Here is a 14,390-nt window from a genome sequence, read left to right as displayed (position 1 = left end):
GAGTCAGATGCCACTACTGAAGAAAGCAAGGTGACTTATACACGTGTTTGAATTGATATCTAATGAACTTCATTCCTCACCTGATTGTCACCTCTCCTCCCTTGTTCCAGAATGTAAAGGTGCATCCATGAGTATATATGCAAGACCCAGCCAGTAGAGACATTCATTTTGCGTCTCTAAGCTGGTCAGATGAGAAAATGTTTGTCAAATACAGTGTTGGACCACTGTTTCCACTATTACTGAAATAATGTGTTCACTGCAGAATAATGAACCAACTCTGTGATTCTGGAGCTATTAAAAAAATTATTAATGGAAATTATTATTATGCAAAAATCAGCAAAGTTTGATTAATGAGAGAGTTGGCTAACCCTATTTGCCTGCATCTTCCATATACATTCAGAAGAATAAATATTCTTAACCAATACTGAAATACAGATCCTTTCTCAGTGTAAAACCGTGGCTGATTAATACTTCACGATAATAGTCCAGAACTGCAAATGCAGTTTCTTAAATAAAACCCTTAAACATCACCCCCCTCAAACCAAAACAAAACTCATAGTGGCTTTGCCAATATTGCACCATGTTTTGTGTTTGCTCATAGCAAGTCCTGTTTTAAATCACACTAATGCATTTGACTTCTGAGAGAGGATGAACCAGAGATTTATTCAGTGCTGTGTGGCAACAGCCCATTCCAGCAGGAAACTGAGCCATGGAGGGGAGTTTTGTCAGGGAAGAAATCTCATCTGGATAAATGACACTCTGCAGCAGAGCATGGTTACTTATCTGTGTGTTTGTACTGACATCAGATGAATGCTGTTCATTCGTTTGATTGTCACTTCTCCTCCCTTCCAGTATTCCTCCTACTCTCCCTTTGGAAGATTTAATCATGCAATATAAGGCCTTTTCCTTACAAGGAACAAGGGCACTTTTAAGATAAAGACACTGGAAAATAACTTTAAACAAATACAACACACAGTCGTGCATTTAGTAGGAGTGACTTATTAAGTACGCACGCATGACACAGCCCCTGTTCTCCCACTCAAGCCATAGGGCCAAACACTACTCACTGTGTGATGCCCATCCTCCATCTAAAGCTGATAATGATCCCTTCAGAGTTAAACCAGCACCATACAGACTAGCTGAGGAAGAAAGGTCAAATCAGAAAAAATTCAGTTTGTAGCACTCCCGGACATTGAGGGGAGAAGGTGTGGGGGGCTTGTAGGCAAGTTAAGCATTCATTTGTAAAGCATGTTTGTCATGCTAACTATCCAGCATTCGAAGACTGATGATTACTACCTTCCTAATAGCTGCATATGATTAACTTTATATTCCTGTAAATTTACTGTGCCTGGTGTTTGTGCTATATCTGATGAAACTCATGTACTTATTAGCTGATCTTTGAGCCATGATGCCCAATATGCAAGCAACGTAATCTTTGCTTGTATATAATTTTTTTTTCAAAAAAAGAGACAGAAATACTGTGAGTGTAAAGTAGCATAGACCTTGATTAGCTTCACTATAAAGAAAAGCAGAAATATAGTCCTGCATATAGTGCCTTTTGACCTCTGCTTCACCCCCAACTACATCCTGGCCTACAATGATTGTAACTAGGACACAATCAGACAGGTTGTATACATAAATTACCATCTTATCTATGAACCTTAAAATGTTAAATGTGCTTTTCCTCATTTGCCCACCTAAGGAAATAGGGAAGAGGTAACCATTCTTGCTTTTTATCAAGGCACAAGCTATGGCATCGACACAGCAATGTGTCTTCTTCAGCATCATGTATGAGAGCGTAGCTGGCAGACTCATGACAAGGAGGTGTGGAGTTTTCTGTGAGGACCTCTTTAAAATACAGCTCTGCTCTCACTCTCCCCAGCCCAGATGTGGCACCAGTGTGTGGCCTCTCCCTGGGTCCCTCTCCTGGGGCTTTAGTAACTACTGGAAAGCAGATGAAAGGATCAGCCATCCAGCTGTGCGCAGTGCCTCTGGTCACAGAGTGACAGGGGGGCCCCAACAACGTTTTTCAAATGCATAAGTTGTACCTCCTGAAGGAGTGAGTCAACCTAGTCAATGCTTGGTGTACAGAACTTGAAAGTTCAGTTTCAGATGTGCCCAAGTGACAGTAAAACTGTGGCAAGGCAGGATCTAAAACACTTGCTGCTGTATCCTTGCCTATAGGCCAGACTAATGCCACTGGACTAGTCTTCTACATCAGCCAAACAGGAAAGCAGGGTTTAATTCGTTTTAATTAATTAGTCTTTCTAAATGCAGGAGGGTTGCGTGAGCACAAGGAATCTTACAAAAATAGCAATTTCAGATTTTCTGAAAAATACAGCAGGAAACAAGTCATGGGAAGTGGATGGTAATGAAAGTGGGAAGAGTTATTAATTAGTATTTATGGAAAGGAGTCCAGTTTCTCCAGAACAATGATGGAGAGACAGGCAGTGCACTGGGAGAATAGCCATATGCATTAACACTGTACATTTAACCCCAAGAGGTCCCAAGAGATGTAAACTGAGCCAAAGCTCACAAGGTCCCCACTAACGAATGGCCAGTGCTAGTCCAAGCAGGTGCAGTACATGGAATGGATGTTTGCTGTAGCCAAACAAGGTGGCTGCAGGCACTACCTCAGTGGGACCCTTGACTCTTGTGCCAGGACTACAACCAGCTCCTGCAGAAAGTAGGAGGGACATCTCTTCCCTCGACATCCTCATCTTTCTAGATTGTAAAATCATACGTAGGCTTTACGGTTATATGGCGGGACTGTTTTCTACCATATGCATGATCACTACATAGCACCAGGGCACACTGAACTTTCCAGAAATGGCTAAGTGCTGTTACAACATAGATAATAATAATAACAATACAATGGTACCTTCACCAACACACTACACTGAAACAAACTGCAATGCCTGAATGCCAGAGCACTAAAAGGCTCTCTCATCACTCTTATCACAGATATCTCTACTGAGCGTGGGTGATTTTCGCTCCATATTTCATCTCCAGCAACATACAATGAAGTTGAAAACGGCATTACTGAGCATGCCAAAATGCCCATGCAGTAAAGATAACACTGAAATTGTGATATAAATCTATTTTCAGCTTTCATCTGAATATTCAGGATGTCTCCTCTTATCTCTGTTATATATTATTTTTATATTGTGAAAGATGACAAATATCAAATGGCAAGAGCAATCAGGCTACGGAAATCACCTCCTGAGACAGAGCTGTATGTTCTCATAGGGCGTTTTTGTTCTTTCACCTTTTATTTCTAGCATTAGTCAATCACTGTTTAGCCACCTCAGAGCAATGCAAGGTGAATTAGGAGAAAGAAGGTCAAGGTTATCATGGAAAAGTTTAATCCCTTCTCAGCGGGAACTGGTTAATAGTTATGGCTAGACTCAAGTGCGGACCTCTGTTGGGAATCCCAGTGAAGGTCAAAGGCAGAAAGGAAAAAAAGCTGCACTGAGATCTTAGACAGTCATAAGCAGACAGATGTTCCTAGGCTTTAATGAGGAGTCTTGGCTCCAGGCCTTTCTTGGCAGAGCTGTTTAGTTTTACTATTTTTCCTTGTAGTGCAAGGTATGGCTCTGGTTAGCTGGCTCTGCTTAGTTAACTGCTGATGATTTTTCCATCTAAATAATAGCTTGACAATGAACAAACCAGTTCATAATCTATGACTTGATGGACTAGGTTGTGGGGAACGATGTGCAGTTGTAATCATGAAAAGTAAAAATAAATAAAAATAATGATTTTAGTTTAAATGAGAACCAGTTTTGAAAGTTTAAACACCAAACCTGATGGAGCTCCTATTGCAAGTTCTATCATTTCATCTTATGTTTTTATTGTCATGGACAATAAACTGAAGGATAGTAACACAAAAATGGACTTTTTCTTTACCAATTCTATTTCCAAGTCAGCTGGGAAGGGATCACGCCCTTACTTGGGAAACTCATTTGGGTTCAGGAGTGATAAGATTTTTTTCCTGACAATTTGTTATGCTTAAGTGAAATATATTAAATTGGAAAGTACAGGTTTAGTAAACATCTTCTGTTCAGAAAGCAAAAAGGCTACAAATCCAACTGTTATCAAACTGTGAAATCAGTAACTTCCACTAAACCACTGAGAAATAGCTTTGTTAAAAATTTTGAAGACTTTTAACCCTTGCCTGCTAGGACACAACATCCTTAATGCAATAACCACCACAGCACTTGGTGGAGAATAATTTTGTTCTTTGCCAGGCATGTAGCAACCCTGATATAACCAGTGACTGAATTCAGTCTCTTTTCCAATATTTCTGGGTGTCTTATTTCTGGGTGTCACAATTGGTCTGATATAATATGATACCATGAATGGGAATATTTTCATGGGATAAGCACTCATTTCAGACTGCTTTTCATTGTTATAGTCCAGATCCTGCTCTCAATGAAGGAAATGGAAATGTCTAGGAGGCTTAAGCATGAGAAGTCTTTGGATCTCAATCCGTTACAAGTCAATAAAAAACTTAAGAGCCTTACATTGGCAGGTTATACAAATTCTCTGCTCCCTCTGTGTTCTCAGCTGATTCTCTTTTCATTTTGGAGGCTATGAATTATGTTACTTTGAAGATCTTTCTTACACATCAGAATCTCATCCACCACTGGTTGGTTCAGTAAAGCTCACCCTTTTCCAGAACCAAGTGTGAAATCTGCTTTGTGATAAATATCTGATGGTGCATGAGCTCTGGGCTTGCTCCCAAGCTAAATTCATGTATATTGCAGCAAAACACCTGCCTCTGTGTCATCATGAAAGCAGCTCCCTATTGTAAAGTACAATCCAGTCTTGCGGACAAGAATCAGATTCCTTTTTTATTTCCCCCCTCTGCATGAGAGGAACAGATGTCCTTAGCAGCCGAAAGGAGCTTCCTCCCTCCTCATATACCCAGCTTATATTTCCAAGTCATGAGTGCTAAAACTCTTCAGAGTCAGTCAGCTAGGGTTTATTGTTTCCATGACACCAGTCCCTTCCCACAGCCACTCAATGCTCAGGATAATTACTTTACATGGCACCTGCTGACTGGAAAGGACAGATTTACACTAGGATTGTACCCATAGTCTCCATATATTCAGCCCAGCTATCACTGTGATGGGTCCCTCTGGATCAGCAGTAGCCCACAAGAGTAATGGGACAATGACCCAGCTCCATCCCATCAACAAATGGCTTTTGTATGCTTTGTGGGCCAGAGCACAGACTCTGTACCATGGCTGTTCTCCAAAAGGCTGGACAGCAACCACCACCCCACAACATCAGACACCAATAAGAGGGATGTCTACCTTGCCAACAGGTATTATAACTGCTGCTGTTGCAGAACGTAATGGTGAGATTTTTGGCGGAAGTGCAACAAGCAACAAGCTATAAGAAATAAGCAAAGGCAGGACAGATGTTTCTAAAAATGTTATGTAACAACTCAAAGACTTTTAAAGGTTTTGGCTTAATGCATGGCCAAATTTCTTGTTGATCTCCCCAAAGTCTGGATGCAGAATGAGAGTCAATTACAAAAAGCCAGAGAAGTTACTGACTCGTAAACACGTTTGCTGTAAATGGCAAGTCCCTCTTTGTTCAGCATTAAATTTTAAATACCATAAGCTAAAATAGAATAAAGCAGAGCTTACCTGAAGAGGCTGAAGAATCGTAAGTACTTCTGTCTTTTCTATTTGTCCTAAAGGGCTGAATGTCCTTTTCCCTGTAAGTTCCAAACCCTTCAAAGCTTCTTCTTTTATTCCCACTTGCATCGTTATCCCGCTTCTCACTCGAGGAATTCATTTCACCAAACATGTCCAGGGACTCTGACCTTCCATTACTCTCAGTATTACCAGAGTATCTCTTTGTGCAAGAGTCAATGGGATCATTGCTTGAGTCACTTTTATCTTTACTCTGTGTCCACTGCTGGGCATCAGAAAGTGATAACGTAGACAGCGTATCCACTTCAAAGTTACTCTTTGAGCCTTTGTGTCCGGTTTCACAATGCTGGTGCTTCTGCTTCTCCTTATGCTTGCTTTTCTCATTGAGCAAAGAGAGGTCTTTATCTGAACCACTTAGTCGTTCGTTGATTGCGTGGCTGGAGAAGCCAGTGGACTTGCTAGTGAAGAGACCACTGAGATCTTCATGTGTCCCCAATATCCGCTCATCCTTATGCTTGTGCTTATGTTTGTGTTTCCTTTTGTGAAGTCGGCCACTTGAAAGGCTTGTTCCTCCGACCTTTGGAGGAGCCAAAGAGGACTGCATGTCTCCAAGGCCCATTCCCACAGGTGTTTGTAGGTGCACTCCATGTTTCGCTTTATGCTTGGCAGTGGTGGACATCTTCATATGAGAGCTTGCATGGAATTGGGGTGGGGGCACGGTAGGTCTCATAAATGGGGAAGCCGCTCCGAGCGTGTGAGACAGGTACAAAGGAGCTGGATACTGACCGTAGTAACCAAGATTCATCATAGGCATTGATGTGTAAGGCATTCCATAGGGTGCATAGTAACTCCCACTGGGAATAGGGTAACCGAACCCTTGTAAAAAAGGCACCTTTGTCATGGTGTCATTGGTTTTGGCAGGTCTACCACGCTTCTTCTTAGACTTCATGTCAGAGGTCCTGCGAAGATAGAGCAATGGGTCATACTGGATATATGGCACAGGGTAATAGTGATCAAAATTAATCCTGAAGATGCTGGGATATGGATTTTCATGATAAAATGTGTAACTTCTATGGGAAATCCTGAACACTTGAAACTTATTGATGAGTTCCTCAAGGTCTGCCAGAAACTGGAGGTCATCTCTGTTCTGCAGGCTTTTCCTTTTCCTCTTGTGCTTTGGCTTTTTAATACTCTCATGAGAGAGGAAGTTATCCACAATGAGATGTTTCTGCCGGTGACCATGCCTGTTCTTTGTGCTGGTGTCAGATGGGATAGCCTCTGGATTGTCCAGGGTGCAGAAATCAAAGGAGTATCTCCGTCGGGATTCTGAGCTTTTCTCGGCTTGGTCAGAAGTGCTATTGTTGTCTGTACCTATCCCACTGTCGCTCGGAATGGTTTCCTCGCTGTGAGACTCGCTCACCGGTGACAGTGTGACTTCTTTCAGAGAACCTATTTCACAGAGGTGGGAAGGTGAATTCGCCATTAACCTGGGTGGAGACAGCTTCCAAGTTCCACTGTGCATTCCTTTCTGGGTTTTTGTAGGAAGAGCACTGATAGGTTGAAGATTTGGCATAGTTTTTAACTCTGAAAAATTTGTTTCAGTGCTTGCAGGGCTAAGGTTGCCGTTAGTCCCCACTAACTGTGTCGAAAGCGGATGAATAGCTGCTGGTGACGATGCCACAAGTGACTGCAGGTTGGAAGGCACTGCTGGGTTTTCTGGCTGGCTGGAAACAGGCCTTGAGTGCTTGATGGCTGTCTTAGGTTCTTCTGGCTGAGGCTGCAGCTCTGCTCTTGGCTTTCTGCCCCGTTTTTTACCAATGTAGATAGTCCCCCTCTTGCTGACATTGATCTGCTTCCCTAGCCTGGCATCAATAGTGGTTGGCCCAGCACTAGACGGTGGCTGGACTTTTGCTTTCAGAGCTATGCTGCTGGAGCAGGAGGACAAGATCTGATTGAGAATATTCTTCCTCTTGAGGGTCTTCATTTTATTAATGGTCTTGATGGTCTTCTTATCCAAGACCCCAAGCTTCCCGACCTTTTTGTGAAACTTGAGTTCACTGATGGACTTGTCCTCTCCAGGGACCATCTGGGCCAACTTGGCCAGATTCCTTCTCCTCTTCCTTTTCTTTGTTCCTGGAAATTCACGATTCATTGGACTCACTGGGCTGGTGGAAGTTCCCTCATGGATGGTTTCAACAGTGAGCAAGGGTTGTTTCTTTGGTCGTCCTCTTTTTTTCTTGACAGGTGTGATCACAGTAAGACTGTCTGTATTGGTATACAGAGGGCTGGATGGTGTGATGGGATAGGCTGAAGGAGGCTCCACCATCAGCTTCTCAGATGTTGTCATGGAGGTCTCCCGAAGGATAGATTTAGGTTTGCTGCAGGTCCATCGTCTCTTAGCTGCATGTTTGGGGTGCTGGACCTCAGATAGTTTGCCAGCTGTGGGAAGATCAGTGGGTAGGAGAGTGGATGTCACAGCTACAGATTTTCTGAGTCTGGTGGCACTGTTTGGGGAAGCTTTGTCAGTGAGCACACTGCTGTCGATAGCTACTAAGGGGGACTCATTTTCAATCACTTTCCCTGGCTTTGTGGCTCGAAGATCTTTTTTACTCCCCTCTGATTGAGAACTAGTCCTGTTTGCTACTTCACTGCTCATAGCAAGTCCAGAAGGCAGGCTTTTCTCCTGAATAGTTTTCTCTATGGAAGATTTTGTGGATTGCCTTTTTTTCCTTTTGTGGCCAGATGTATCTGTTGTCGGAGTCTTTATTGGGATAGTAATTCGTACGTGACTGGTGTCACTTTCACAACTGCTAGCAGAAGTGGGATTCTGCTTCAAGGGTGATGTATCCAACACACTGTCCATCGAGTAAGACTCCTTTTTCCCTTCCATGCTGTCATGGGATTTGCTGTCAAATGCTTTCTGAGCACTCTTCACCCATTCTATGTCTGCGGTTTGGATGGTTTGACTTATCAAGTCCTTTTTGTTGGACTTCTTCTTTGTACTCCCGGCAGGTGGATCAGGGGCCTCCAGCTGCACAACTCCATCTTGATCACCGAGAGGCAAAAGCCCATTGCACTCGGCGGCACTGCTCGGCTGGGCGGCCGCGCTGATGTTGTTGGGTGATGGGACTGCACTGCAAATGGCAAGCTCTTTACTACTGGCTGACAGTTGCCCCCACGTGCTGCTGGCACAGGACTTCTTTACTTGGGATTTACTGAAGGAAACTCCTGGCTCTGGAGCGGGGACCTTGGTGGCACTAACTGCTTCTCGACTGGGTTCTGTGTTGATGAAGCAACTCTGAGAAGTGGATCCAGTATCGGAGCTCGCTGACCAGTCAAGATGGTGTTGGTTGCTACTTTTCTGCTGGTGCTTTGATTTTAAGGTGTCACCGGTGAAGTCTTGTGGGAGACCTGGATCATAGTGCAGAGCAGAATGTTTTTGTGGCCTGTCATAAACCTGAAAGGTAGAAGATAATAAATACAAAAAAATTAGTTTATCAGTCCATTCATAACCCCTGGTTGCAGCTCTTTATGTGTACAGTAAATGACAACTCTTCTTAACCAATGTCCTTTTAAGGGTTAGGAGCCTTTATAGTCTTCTTATATTCGAGCCAAATTTGCATTTAGATTCATGCTCTGTAAACAAGTTTTGTTTTGTTTTCCCACTCTAAAAACAATGGAAATATTTCTATAAATGTTAAATTGCTAAGGAAACATATTCTATTGATTTTTAATTTAAACCACAAGTAAAATATTCCCTTTCAATGGATGAATGGTGCAATTTAGCCTCCTGGTGAGAAACTCTTTTTCCTGAAAAATAATCCCTTACAGAACTTGATGGTCAATAACAGCAATTAAGCTCATTGTTGTAAACAAGAAAAATGCAAAATTATCTCGGAAGTTGTAACAAACAAGAGGAAAACCCATGGGTCTACTTCCCTATGAAGCCAGAATCTGCAAAGATTTACTTGCTTAAATTTTCACACAGAAGTCATCCCCACAAACTTCAGGCTTAAAATCATATGCATAGCATCAAGTGTGTGAGGCACACTTGGCAGGTTCAAGATTTGCATTACTCCCTTTCCATTTTAATAATCTGCTATTTGCAATGTTCGTAAGAGATGTTTTCAATATGATTTCTAATCCAACAGCAGCTCTTCAAATCACAGAGGTTAGAGTAAGGGCAGAATTATGCTGAAGACTTACAGAGCAAAAGAAAGTCTACTTTTTTTTTTCTTAGCCTCCTTCAGCTAACGAAATAAGCTTTTGAAAAGTCTATGAAAGCAAGAAAAAATATATATTTTTTTTTTTTTTTACTTTCACTAACTGACCTCTTCTAGCTGTTTATTTTCTCCTATTACACTTAGGAGCTTTTTTGTAAAGCTCTGGATCAAACTGCACCTGATTTTGTACACCTAGTACTGCAAACAACTGTTCTTAGCAGACTGTAATGCCAAATAAATGATGAGAAACTTAAAATAAATGTGTAACCAAGGAAAGAACAATAGAAAACAACTGCTAAGTGTCTCGTGTTTCTGCAAACACCCTGTTACAATAAAGTTTCTATCAGTAGTGTTACATTAGATCCCCATTTAGGGTGTTTGCAACAGAAATTTTGGGGCAAGGAGGATGACAGCATAAGAGGGTTTTGAGCTGGGAAATGAGGTGTCCCCAGTTCTGAGCAACTTTAGAGGGATTTGAAAAGTGCTAAACACCTCCAAGCCCATGGTGCATTATTTAGAGACCAGTAAACATACATGTTATTGGGAAATCAATGTTGAGATATCCTTCATGTGCATATAAAAAATGGGCATGTGACTTTGCTGGAATAGGCAATAACGATGAAGCTGTTCTGGTCCATCGTCTGAGGAGTAATCAGGGACTCTTAAATCCTGTGTATAGTTCAGCTGTCATGCACATGGACGAGCCATGCTCAGGGAAAGCAGAGATTTCCAGGAATTGTGGAGTGAGAAAATGAAAGCATGCAGCTGCGGTAGAGCTGCAGATGTCGCGAGCTAGTGACACCCGGTTTCTTCAGCCTGAGAAAAGAGCCGAAAGCATAAACAGCCCTCGGGGGAATGAATCAGTTCATCCTCCTCCTCCTCGCAGTGGCCTCACGCGTGTGAGCCACACAGCGTGCAGTGGCCCTGACCAATGCCACTGATGCCCTCCTTTGGAAAATGGAGCCCACCCATGTCCACGTCCTTGGGATGAGGCCAAGGAGGGGTCAAAAGGAAATCAGCAGCACTAGCACTGAAGTTTGATAGTTTATTTTTATTTTAATTTTTTGAAACTGATCACAAAGCTCCTGAGCTTCCTTTTACCTCAGCCATTTGGGACTTCTCCTGCCCCCAGGCCACCAGGCTGGGTATGCTGGCATGAGAAGGTGTGCAGGAGGTGGCCATCCCCTTCTGAGGTCCCAGTGGGCTGCAGGTGGGTGCCTTCCACCCAAACTTCACATGAAACATCATATTCCCAAGGTACCATGATTTGTGACTTGGAAAAGCCCTGGAAACGATGGGCTGAGGCCTCTCTTGGCCCCCAGGACCCACACAGCAGCAGGGCCAGGCTGTTTCTGCACAGATCCTGGACACTTACAGCTGCAATCAAAGGAACTCCTTACACCCACATTATTTCCAAAATGCTGAGTTGTGTGTGAAACCAAATGATCTGAAAAATTTAATTTGGAAATTAAAAAAAAAAAGAGGGTTACAGTAGTGAGTGAAACCATCACACGTTGGCAACACCCTGGTCCCTCCAAGTCAACCACAAGCACAGAGATCTCTAGTTTAAAAGGAGCAATAATCTCTGATCTATATTTTAAGACATTTAATAAGGGCTCAGAACTAAGAGGCCAGCTATATATCAGCAATGAATGCTGATATATTGCTTGGCTCCTCCAGCTTCATTTCCTAGGCCTGGACATTATAAAATGATGATGCAACTTCCAACATATCCGTAATGACAGCCTTGTCATTACTCCAGCACTGCAGGCCACCACAACATCTATCTTACAATTCATGGGAAAGATATGCCTATGTCGTCAAAGGTGCCAACTCTGGAGGCATTTAATCACATGGATAAGCACTCTGATTTCAACAGGCCTTCAAAAAATGACCATTCTGCAGGATTAGGGGACTCCATTTCCTAAGCAGGATGTCAAAACTATATATCTGTCCAAGCACATAACAGTCCACTGGGTTTTCTCATGCAACTTCTTCCAGCATAACATTTACTATTCACTGTCCCTTGCCAGACACATTGATATCACCCCCAAATAATTCTTCTACAGCAACCAGAGATCATTTGGCTGCAGCAGGTTGGGTTTCACTGGCTGCAATAGATATGTGGGGACTGTTTACCTAGAAGCACTACTAAATCAGTTGAAAGTAATGCAGTCAAGTGTATTTTATTCCCCGTGTATCCAACTGGAATGCTGTCTGATCCCATTGGTCCTAATGTCTAGGTTTCCATCTTCCCTGTTGGGTGAGCACCACCCTAAGAGCCAACAAGCCCCTGCTCAGCTAACCTAAGCCTTGGCTGAGCTAGTGGAGGATGCCAGAGCTGTCAGTAGGGTGAGGACTAACAGGGCTTCTCAGAAACCTGTATCTTGATGCCTTTCACACAAATTCATTACTTTATTCGTCAGTAAGCATGCAAAATACTTCAGCTCCATAGGTCTTGGCAAGGGGCTGTTGACTTGAATAGAGTTTCCATGGCAGCATGGCCAAGACCAGCATCAAGAATAGTGAGTTTTTTCATGCAAACGGAAATATTTACCTTTATTTACTTTTTGGTTTATGAGACCCTAAAAATACTTCAAATTTCAGTGCCTGCCTCTGTTTGTAGTTTGCCCTTTCATTAAATGGGATTTTCTTCAGTAGTTAGCTATTCTGCACTGGAAGTCTGCTCCTTCTTCTTTTGTGAAAGTAGAAGAGTAACTTAACCTGTGCAATTTTATCACGTCTCACCAGACTTGGTCAATATTTCTCTTGATATTCAGTCTACTAGCTGTACTTAGTGGTAATAATCCCATCTTTCCTTCAAGAAAATAAAATACATATAAAGAAGCTAATAGTTTTCATAACTGTAAAGAAGTTTGAGCAATGTGATCCAGCACGTGCTAAACTTTACATTAAAAAAATAAAGTTTGAATCCTCTTATTAGTATTATATGATTTTAATGCCAAGCACATGAGTTTCAGTCCTCAGCTTTGGCAACGGTGGGTAGACCTATGAGCAGGATCCACCCCTTATACTGGCAACCGAAGAGCACTGGCCAGAGAGCAGAAGAGGTGGGACTGTGTGTTTACATCTGCCTTGCCAGATCTGTGCAACCCTGCACCTGCAGAGGTGATTACTCCTTTTAACAGTTTTATTCTGGCATGCAGCCCTTGACAGTGAGCATGAGACTGTATCAGTTCCATGATGAGTGGCACCTTACTCTGCAAGCAGTACCCAGCAGCAGAATCCATCCCTCAGGGACTCTTTCCATTTAACTACTGGATGTCTCACTTTGCCTCCCCATTCCCTCGCCTGAGCTTCTCTCTCAATTCACATGCTGCTTCTAGTCCCAAAGCAAAAAGTGGGAGGAGATGCCAGCAACCGTATCAAGAGCTTAGTAAAATAATAGTAAGAAGGAAAAAATTCAAATAAAAATGAATATAAGTAAAAATAATACTAATGATAAAATACACAATTAGAGAAACCCATCACCTGAAAAAAATTTGATTGCTTACAGACAATGGTAGCCCCCTGCTCCAGAAGCACCTTTTTGTGGAGGTAACACACATACAGCTTGTCACGAATCTGGCTTGCAAATCAAAGTTAATACTACAACGCCCCCTCTTTAAATCATTCGAAGATCCATCTGTGTAATGGCTCCTCAAGTGTAATTCCCTATTAAGAGGCTTTATCTGGAGAGATAAGCAGCTGGTTCCCATGTCACTAATTGCTGTCTGCTGTGATTTTAAAACATCTGCACCATTGTGCTCTTCATTTTCATATTCTAATCACCCTGAAACTTGAAAAAGGTACATCATTGATTGTTTCTGTGGGTTAATTAGTACACAGTCTCCTTGTAGAGACAATTTAAAGGCAGTCAGAACCTCAATCAGCAAGTTTGTTTTAAAAATTAATAACATCGGGAGTGTCTATGGGGATTGGCATCCACAGTGACACATCATAGTGTGTTCTGGGGACATACCATTCTTTGTTATCTTCTTCATAGGCTGGAAATAATTTCTTTTTAAAAGAAGAAAATAAAATAAAATAAAAAGAGGGAAGGCTTTCCTAAATGAATTATCACTTAGAATCAGAGTCTTGGGAAGTGCTTGCTTTTGTCTCAAGGCCACCCCTGCCTCTCCAGGGAGAACGAATCTCATCAAAACACTGTATAATACCTCGGTGTGGCTAGGAACTTGTAAGCCATTTTTGGTAGCAATTTTGGCAATTGGGAGCTGGCATCTCCTTGGAAATCCGTGGGGTGAAGCTGTGACTGCTTGGACGTATGTGGACATTTGTTCTGCTTGCCACCTGGGTTGGCTAGAAGCTGGGTCACCAGGTGTTGTCTCCAAGCCATACAGAGAAGGATATTAGCTCAGGCACAGCACTCTGCTATGGCAGCGATATTTCATGCAGAGTGGACCTTCCTTGTAACCAGCCAGCTCAGAGCAAAGGCAGGCCTGAATTCATACCTGCTTTAACAAGCTTATGCTTGAAAGTA

General features: G+C 42.5%; 1 protein-coding gene across 2 annotated transcripts in view; it reads right to left on the bottom strand.

Moving 5' to 3' along the window:
• The window catches only part of SETBP1 (SET binding protein 1), a 262,168-nt gene that overhangs the window by 74,467 nt on the left and 173,311 nt on the right, over positions 1–14,390 (bottom strand). For both annotated transcript variants that reach the window (XM_074813701.1, XM_074813702.1), the window contains one exon: positions 5,658–9,123. In XM_074813701.1, the coding sequence (XP_074669802.1) occupies positions 5,658–9,123 (3,466 nt within the window). The remainder of the gene's footprint in view (positions 1–5,657; positions 9,124–14,390) is intronic.

Source organism: Strix aluco, chromosome Z, assembly GCF_031877795.1.
Source record: "Strix aluco isolate bStrAlu1 chromosome Z, bStrAlu1.hap1, whole genome shotgun sequence".
Taxonomy (NCBI): domain Eukaryota; kingdom Metazoa; phylum Chordata; class Aves; order Strigiformes; family Strigidae; genus Strix; species Strix aluco.
Note: the sequence above shows the minus strand (reverse complement) of the source record. Positions and strands in the feature narration are given on the sequence as shown.